The sequence below is a fragment of the Rhea americana genome, unplaced genomic scaffold, assembly GCF_003343005.1.
Source record: "Rhea americana isolate MKP2758 unplaced genomic scaffold, rheAme1 scaffold_262, whole genome shotgun sequence".
In the NCBI taxonomy this organism is placed as follows: Eukaryota; Metazoa; Chordata; class Aves; order Rheiformes; family Rheidae; genus Rhea; species Rhea americana.
This window is the reverse complement of record NW_028186382.1, coordinates 1,163,554-1,172,958: the sequence shown is the minus strand read 5'-3', so window position 1 is coordinate 1,172,958 and position 9,405 is coordinate 1,163,554. Positions and strand designations below refer to the sequence as shown.

The 9,405-nt window shown below is 54.6% G+C and overlaps 1 protein-coding gene across 1 annotated transcript; it reads right to left on the bottom strand.

The window, feature by feature from the left end:
- Nucleotides 1–2,783: 2,783 nt before the first annotated feature.
- On the bottom strand, nucleotides 2,784–8,860 carry LOC146594331 (protocadherin-10-like). The gene is made up of 4 exons (XM_085307748.1): nucleotides 6,195–8,860; nucleotides 4,844–4,902; nucleotides 4,667–4,755; nucleotides 2,784–4,417 (listed from the first exon to the last, which is right to left on the bottom strand). Exons 1-4 carry the CDS (start codon nucleotides 8,709–8,711, stop codon nucleotides 4,158–4,160), a joined length of 2,925 nt encoding a protein of 974 aa, XP_085163874.1. The 5' UTR covers nucleotides 8,712–8,860; the 3' UTR covers nucleotides 2,784–4,157.
- Between the last annotated feature and the right edge of the window lie 545 nt (nucleotides 8,861–9,405).

The following is a 9,405-nucleotide window of genomic DNA, read 5'->3' as shown; positions in this document are numbered from 1 at the left end:
CCAGAGCCCTCCAAGGTCGGTGCACAGACTCTCACTGATCCCCAGGGCTTTTAGATCTGTTGATATTGATCCCCATGTGCAGCTGTGACCACAAGTGTCCAATAGCTCTACCCAACCCAGTATAGCTGCATGTTGAAGGAGGGCCGTGTCTCCAGTTTCCTGGGGCCCTGGCTTTTCTAATTGCTGCTAGACTCCATGCAGGGGTAAATAAGGGGTAGAGTTGAGCACAAGCTCCTCTGCATGCCTTCTTTCTGTCTTCTTTTCTCTGTACCTTCGGATTCATTTTACCTCTCTGGTACAGGCTTCTAAGTCATTATAGAGATGTAAGTAATGTTTTCATCCAGAAAGCCTATTCAGCAGTAACAGGAGCATGAAAACAGTCCCTATTTGTGCTCGTGCCCAGAAGCACTGTATGTCTGCCTAACATGGCCTGCAGCATTTTGCACCACATGGCAGCCTTCCCACTGTTGTAGAAGCAAATTTCAGGCTGTTTGACAGGTCCCTGAAAGCTGGATTTGCCTCTGGATCTCTGCAAGAACTGGAGGGCATAAAGAGAGCTGTTTGTTGAGTGCATCTCCAAAGTGGCTCCATGCCTGTGCATTACCAGACTAGAGAAACCAGATAATGCTCATGAGCTGTGCAGGAGTATAAGCACAGGAAGAGCTGTAAAAATAACTGGCTGTAGGGCTAAGACCTTGCATTTTTAATCACTTTCTGCCCCTCTGGGAGATCTTCAAAGTAGGAAGATCTATCAGACTGATGTATCTGACCAGGGATGCCCTTTTGAAGAAGGGACAGTACTATGGTTGTAGTTAGGTTTAAGCCAGTGCTATCTTCCCTAAAGCAAGTCCTTTTTTATCATCTTTTTTATTGATATACCAGTGCAGAAGAGAGATTGGAACTGAGCTCTTGTCAGAACAGCTGAATTTCCTCTAACAAAACAAAAGGAGACCCTCAGAGCCTGCAGTGAGCTCTGCTTGAGGTGGGCTGTTTGCTGACCCACAAATACCTACTGAAAGTGGCCTGGCCTGCACTGTGGTGATTAACCACACTGACCTGGTGATTAACAAAAAACACAACTATTTGTATGTATCTATCTCATCTCCTGGACTGAGGATGGCCAGGAGTGATGGAAAGGAGAGGGCAGCAGTTTACTCAAAATTGATTTAGCCTTAGCAGTAGGGGAGAAAAATGCTGCTAAAATGCACTAGGCAGTGAGACATATTTCTGGGAAGGTGACAACAGCTGGCTGTTTGACTACTTAATTCCATGAATTACCACAGAGAGGGGTGAAAATTGTCCATTTCAAATGCCTCTGATTTAAGTGTTCATTTTTGAGACCACTCTTTGGGGAGGAATATCTAAGAAGTTGATATAACGTAACAGCTCCGTGGGTAAGAAGCACAGTCCTTCTCTCTGCTCCGGGATACCACATACCAGATAACTAGGTTGTGTGAGCTAAATCACAGCTAATGGCTTGGCCCCACTGCAGAGGGGACAGGGCTGAGTCATTCTAGGCTTACCGGAGAGGGGCTACAGTGCCATCTCCTAAAGCCTGCCCAGCACCACCTGAAAACAGCAGGGAAGATATTGCCAGAGCTAATCTGGGAAACAGGGATGCCCACTGCCCCCACAGGGAGCTGAGTCCATTTGATGCTTTTATTGTTTTTTAACTCTGTTAATAAGTTTATTGTATCACTTCAAATAATCCTCTTGTTTTTCTCCTTCTGCTCCTTCACTGCTTCTCCTTCTGAAGCAGTGAAACAGGCTAATACTGTACAGCAGTCTGAGGCTGCAGCTGTTTTGGGCTTTTTTTTAAGCTTAACACTCTGCAGAGGCAGGCCATTGAGCAATCCACTTCAAGAATAACATCCTTCATTCTACTGTCAAATCAGGATAGAAAGTCTTTCATCTGCTCAGACATGAGCAGGGATTGAAGTCACTAGAGGCAGTCAGGTCCCTTTCATGTCCAAAACAGTGCCCCCCTGGGGTGCCTGACCCCCCAAGGACCCCTTCGAGTGCCCTCTACCCTCCCCCCCCAACACCTCTAGGAAAGAGCACATTACATGCATGTAGACAAGGACTTGCTGGATTAATCTCAAAAGCTGCACCACAGCCTCAAGCTGGTTGYTGAGTGAGTAGGGGGCACAACAGCCATGGTGTGGCCATCTCAGGGCTTCATCTGAAGGTGGWCTCCTTGCCCCATTCAAGATGAAAAGTGTGCATCCCCCCACCAGATACAGACTTCCCTACTCTCAAAGTCAGTTCCTGTTCCTGGCACACATCCTGATTATATCTTCCTGTCTTCCTGCTAGTCTCAAGGCAAATTTGTGGGTAGCACCAAGCACTCTAGCAAGCATCAAGAGGAAAGCTGAAATGAATCATAGAAATAATGCAGAAAAAAAGAGCATTATTGTTAGATCCAGCCCCTGTTCCCAGCAGTCCAAGGTCTGTCATGCCCGTGCCTTGGCACAAATCTCTGAAGAATCTCTGTGTAAGCTGGAGCAAGAGCAAGGAGATGTGCGATGTCTCCAGCACACAGACCCTCCTGACCATGTTCCCTAAATGGTCCTGAATTCGGAGAGGGAGGAAAGCAGACCTGGAGCTCCCAGTACCCTGGTAAAATGAGTAAAATGATGTTCTCTCCTGGGGTGTTCTAGTAGGTGAGGAGGCCAGAGTGACCTGCATGACTGCTGGAGCTGATGGCCATGTTCTTCAGCTCAGCAGCAATTTCTGCTGTCAGGTGTAGCTGATGGCTCAAAGACAGTGAGATGCCAGGATGAGCTATTAAAATACATTTTTATTGGTACAAAACAGACATTGTGAAACAAACTTGGTTTAGAAAGAGCCATCATGCTCTGCACAGATGGGTTGGAAATGAACTGCCCAATGACATGCCAGCAATTGGCAATGCTGGCAGACAGACTGGGTGGACAGACACACCATCAGGTTCCCACCATTTCCTCCTCTCCCTCCCTCTGCCCTTGACCTGGACAGGAGCAGAACTGATGGACAAGGTGCCTGAGAGTGAACTTTTTGGGCTTCCAGTATGTCTCACCTCTTTTGGTAGGGTTTCCTGCTACCTCTGCTCCCCAGGGTGGGGGAGGTCAGTGGAGTAGGAGGAGATAGTCTTCTGGGGATGGAGTTCTGCCACTAAGGCCCCCTGACAGCTTGCTAAAAGCCCTCAAAGAGAAGCAGGGCACAGAGGGAGATGTCTGCCCTGTGCATGTGGGGACATGCAGAGACTTCAAGGCAGAGGTTCTCCCCAAAGGTTTAAGGCTCAAGGAAAGCAGAGATTCTGGTGAGGGCCAGGGAAGGGGAATGTCACACATTTTGGGGTGCTTCTGATATCTGGAAAATTTCAAATGATTTCACCTTGGGCTAAGGGGTAACTCAGCAAGGCCTCTTACTGTGCATCTCTCAGCCACTTAAAMTAATAGCTCTTCTGACAGTCACATCTGTTTCTACTCCATCCCCATACTGCTCAGAGAGCAGAGACTGGTGGTGACCTGGACTCTGGTTGTGTCCTAGGCACAGGATCTCTAGCCCTACAAGTGTTGTGTCACAGTCAGAAGAGAAGCACCCATGATGACTGGGTTTTACACTCACTTCCCAGAGAAATCAGGCACCAGTGGCTGCTCCGAGCATGCAGCACATCCTGCTGGGTCTCAGGGCCAGAGCAAGGTACATGTGTAGGGCCAGGCTGGACTGGACCAGGCTTAGTCTGTTCCCTTCATGTGGAGAGCCCCTTTCCATGCCTTCTGGGGCAGAAATACATGCATGCAGCTCAGTACATTCACAAAGCCAGACAAGACAAAGAGATAATAATGTGTACAGAGAAGGACCGTCCCTAAAGGGACATGGCAATGGGTAAACTCGAGGCAGATTTGCTTAACAGGTCAATGGAAGCCCAACACAGCTCACTGCCAACAGAGCCCCACAGAATGAAATGGGAGAACCCTCCTCCCACCCCTGTCCCTAATCTCTTGCTCCCAAAAGCCTTTCTGTGCACCCTGGTGAACCACAGTCTTGACAGCCCTGTGGGGTCCCGAGTGGTTTGTACAGGGGTTTATATGCTTTGGATGGACTTTGTAGCTGAAATAATGTAAGCAGCCCCCAGGACCTTGGGCAGAGCCATCCAGACCTAACCCCAGCCACTATTTTAGGTCATTGTTGATAACCACATTGTCATGCATGTCACAGTAGGTTGTCATCTTCTTCCTCTTGCCAAAGGTGGAAAAGCTGTTCTTGTTTTCCCGGCCCAGGAAGAGAGGCCCATCTTTGCTGGAAAGTAGGGTAGGAGTGCCAGGTATGTAAACATTGTGTTGATAATCCAGGGCCGGTATGTGCCCTGGGTACAGGGGGCCATACCGGGGTGTCCAGATGCTGTTGGTGCCTGCTGAGGCTTTCTGAAATTCTGGAAGAAACATGGGTGTGAAATCAGCTCAGGGGAGGTCACATTCCATTGCTCAATGGGGTGATCAGATCCATGTTCCCGCATGCAAGCCCATGGTCACTTGCCACTATCCTTCCCTTCTGGGGCCCAGATGCCCTTTTCCCCCCACACTACCCTACCACTGCCAAAAGCAAGGATGTGTCCCCCTTCATATCTCCACCAGATGACAGGAAACTCTGGTTTCCCCAGCCCCAGTGCCCCAAAACGAACCAGAAACAGGGGTCATCAGCGTGCACAGCCTCTCATGCTCCTTCTGGAGGGCTCTGTGGATTTCCCCCATGTCTTCCAGGCTCTGGGAGCTAAAAGGAAAAGATTAATTCAAAGCTGAGTCAGAGATTTCCATCTTTCCACCTGCTCCCTTCTTTCCCATATTGCCAGATTGAATACCTCTTCAGGGTAGGTCGCTGCATGCCTGGAGGCAGCCAGTCTGTGTTGGGCTGTTTGATCTGGAAAACACAGGGAAGGGGAAGAGTGGTTATCAGGGTCCTCTATTGATCAGTCTAGGCTCTTGTACCCAAGGTTTCCCATTCTCTTTGTGGAGGAGCAAGCAGTACATACCCATTTTACCTATCGAGAAACTGARGAAGAGTTGAACTAGTCCATTCCCTTCCAGGTCTTTCCTACCCTCTTGGGCATTTGGGTGGCCTGAGGCTTAAACTCTATCTATGGAGTTTAATTGTCAAGTTCTGACCTTCTGAAAAAGGGGTACTTTTCTTAATCTTGTTAGTTTTAGAAAGTCTCTTTTTCAGATGTGATAATGGTTTAACCCAGCTCTCAAGCCATAAAAAGGGAGAGGTGAGGAAACTGGCTCAGGAAAGAGGGAGTGGATTAAAAATCTGGGGGTTGTAAGTGACTGGAGGGGGGATATTAGGCAAGTGCATCGAGAAGCACAAGGCGAAGGACCAGGAGAGTCTGTCACCAGGGAGTCAGGCTCTTCTTGGAAGGGCTGTTTCGTTAAAAGTCAAATATTTGTAAGTGGATTAGACGCCTCATCCCTCTCCATCCCTGTAATCGCGTTTCCGAAGGAGTCTTTCATCGGAGAAATTAGACKTTCCTCATTTCAATACTTAACAAGTGTTGACATCAAAATCCCTCCCCGGCGGCTCGGCCCGGCGCCGCGCAGCGGCCGTCGCGGGGAAGCGCCGGTTCCTGCGGCGGGACCGGGGATGAGAGGAGCGGGGTGACGAGCGCGGGGCAGGACCGGGGCCAGAGCGGCGCCGGTGGGGGGGGGGGAGGGGAGGCGGCGAGCGGGCCTGCAGGGCCACCGCGCCCAGTGACCCCCGCGGTGGCTTGACAGCCCTGCAGCCCCCCAACCCGATCCGACCCGACCCGACCCGCGGCCGCCCCCGGCCCAGGGCAGCGCCGCGGCGAGGCCGTGAATTGCCTACCGAGACAAATGCGAGCCGCGCCCCCCCCCACCCCACTCCCCCCTCGGGGCGCAGGAGCATCTCCGTTGCCTCTCACGCGTGGGAAGGGAGGCGGGAGGGCATTTCCACCCGTCTCAGCTGAGCCTGCCATTCCCCCAGTAATTAGACCCGCAGGGAAGCTCGGCGGAGAATTTCCCGCTGTCTGACGGCTGCTAATTCCTACACTGATCAAAGGCCCGGGCTGTTTTCTTGGAAAACTTGAGCCTGCTTTCTCCCATGGCAAAGGTTGAGGGAGGTGGTCTTTAAGGCAGGGGGATGGGGGATCTGTGGAGCCTCAGTAGGTGCCACCCAGCCTGCTGCCCCGACATTACCTGCTTAGAGACCTGGAGCTGCTGGCTGGTTTGGGACTGCTTCCCGGGAGCTGGGAGGTTCCCAGGATCTTTCTCGTTGTTCCGGGGTGGGCTGCAGGGCTTGAGGAACATGAAGTCACTCTGTGCAGACTCAGGGCTGAGGCAAACCTTGTAGCAGTAGCCTGGCGGGCCCCCACCAGGCACATCCAGGCAGGCAGTGGGCACTGTGCCCACAGGGAGCTGTGCTGCAAGATTCGATGTCTTGAGGCCATCGGAGGAGGTGCCAGGCCCGGGGCAGCAGCGGCAGTGAGGTGGTGAGCAGCCACCACCTCGCCAGGAGTGCTGCTCCCCACGGCATCGGACAGCTGTGAGAATGAGGATGGCAAGGAGGAAGGTGAGGGAGACTGAGCCCAGGGAGACAAGGAGGTAGAGGGTGAGTGGGGAGGATGAGGAAGCCTCAGGGGGGAGGCTGAAGTCACTGAAGTCGGAGAGGGTCTGGGGCATGTTCTCTACCACTGAGAGCAGGATGGACACGGTGGCTGAGAGGGCTGGCTGTCCACCATCTCGCACCTGCACCACCAGTCTCTGCCGGGTTGCATCCTGCTCCAGAAAGGAGCGGAGGGTGCGCAGCTCRCCTGTGTCTGGTGCCACACTGAAGAGGGTGAAGTCAGTGGCCTGAAGGAGCTGGTAGGAGAGGCGGGAGTTCAGCCCTGCATCCGCATCCACTGCTGACACTGTGCCCACCAGGTAGCCAGGCCCAGCTGATCTTGGCACCAGCTCAGTGGCCACTGAGCCATTGCGTGGCATGGGTGAAACAATGACAGGTGCATTGTCATTTTGGTCCAGCACAAAGACATGAACAGTGACATTAGCACTGAGCGGGGGGAAACCTGCATCCTGTGCTTGCACTTGGATCTGAAAGCTGCGGATCTGCTCATAATCAAGCGAGCGCAGGGCATACATGTGCCCGCTGTCTGAGTTGATAGACACGTAGGTGCCCACAGGCATGCCGTGGATGTGCCCGTCAGCAATGGAGTAGGATAGGTAGGCATTCTGCTGGCAGTCAGGGTCCAATGCACTGACAGAGCAGATGGAGGCTCCTGGTGCATTGTTCTCCATCACATAGACGCTGTAAGAGGGCTGGAGAAAGCGTGGCGCATTGTCATTCACATCAGACACAGGGACAGTAAGGGTGCTGCGGGTCAGCAAAGCAGGTGAGCCCATGTCCCGTGCTGTGATGCTCACATTGTACTCGGGCACAGCCTCTCGGTCCAGTTCTTCTGTGGTGACCAGAGTGTAGTAGTTGTGGAAGGAGGAACGAAGCTCAAAGGGCACATCGGGGCTGACCTCACAGCTCACACGTCCATTCTCCCCAGAGTCCCGGTCAAGAACACTGATGACAGCAATGACAGTGCCAGGTGGGGCATCCTCCAGCACGGGTGTGGACACAGAGGTGAGGGTCACCTCTGGTGCATTGTCATTCACATCAAGGAGGTGCACGAGAACCCGGCAGTGTACAGCAATGGCCGAGGGCCCACGATCCTTGGCTTGCACATAGAGTTCGTGGAGGCTGGCACGCTCATAGTCCAAAGGGCCCTTCAGCAACACCTGGCCACTGCGGGGCTCCACACGGAAGAGATCACGGACATGAGGTGGTGCATGCCCACTGAACGAGTACTCAATCTCCCCGTTGGAGCCCTCATCCAAGTCAGTGGCATTGAGCTGGATGACCAGGGTGCCAGCAGGGGCATCCTCAGGCAGGCTCACTCCATATGAAGGCTGGTCAAAGGCAGGCACATTGTCATTGGCATCCAGCACCGTGACRAGGATGTGTGCTGTGCCTGAGCGCTCAGGGACACCACCATCGAGGGCAGTGAGCAGCACCCGGTGTGTGCGTTGCTGCTCACGATCCAGGGCATGCTCCAGCACCAGCTCTGCAAACTTGCTGGCGTCACTGCGCGTCTGCACCTCGAGGGAGAAGAAACCATTAGGGCTGAGCTGGTAGGTGCGCACAGAGTTGGTGCCTATGTCAGGGTCGTGGGCACTCTCAAGTGGGAAGCGAGCACCAGGCACAGCAGATTCAGCCACCTCCAGCACGTACTCCTGCCAGGGGAAGGTGGGTGCATGGTCGTTGATGTCCTGCACCTCCACCTCGATGCGGTAAAGCTCTAGCGGGCTCTCGACGAGTAGCTGTAGGTGGAGCAGGCAGGTCCCCCCGGCCTCGCACACCTCCTCCCGGTCGATCCGCTCGTTCACGAAGAGGATCCCGTTCTCGAGGTTCACCTCCAGGTGCTGCCGGGCACCGGCCCGCGACACGATGCGGAACCGCCGCGCTGACAGTGTGGACACGTCCAGCCCCAGATCCTCCCCGAGGTTGGCCACGAAAGCGCCGTGCTCCAGCTCCTCCGGCACTGCGTAGCGCAGCTGCCCGGCAGCGGGGCGTGGGGCCGGGGTCCCGGTCAGGAGGAGGAGGAGGAGGAGGAGGAGGAAGGAGGGGAGGAAGTACTGCCTCTGCCTGGCGCCTGCTCCGACCCCCATGGTCCCGCAGCTCTCCCGGAGCGGCGGCGGTGGGAAGAGGCGCTCCTCTGCGGCGGGGGGAGCCCCGCTCCACCGGCGCTGCTGCCTCCTCCCTCGCTTTTGCTTCGCCACTTGCACTTCCAAGTAGTTTCGGGCTCTCGGGGGCGGCGGGGGGAAGGCCCCGCCCGGCGCTTCAGCACCGCATTGGTGGGCCGAGCCGCGGCCACAGGCGGCCGCTTAACCCTTTCCCTGCGGGCCCGAGGGCCACTGGGGCTGCAGTCCACCCGGTTTGCCCCCCTCCAACTCCCCCCACCGARAACCGGAGGCGGACGGACTCGGAGCGGGGGAGGATTAGCCCTCGGGAGGAGGCGACGTCCCGTTAAAGACGATGGGAGCCGCGGCGGGACCGGCCGGTGGCCCCGCACCCGCGGCGCCGATATTACCCCGCAGATGCTGCGCTCGTCCCCGAGGTAGATTAAGAGGAGCCCGGAACGCGGCGGTTGCCAAATCCCCCGGCTGCGTCCCCCGCCGCGCCGGCCCTAACCTTTACCAGATGGTTAAGCCCCTCCAGACTTGATTACATTTCTCTGCACACCGTTTTCCTTGTAATGCGGAGTTTTTAATTACAGGAGCAGGGGGATTACAGCCCCGGATAAAGCTGAGCCCATCAGCGTGGAGGCATAGAGAGACCCCCCCCCCTTTCCCTGCTTGCTTC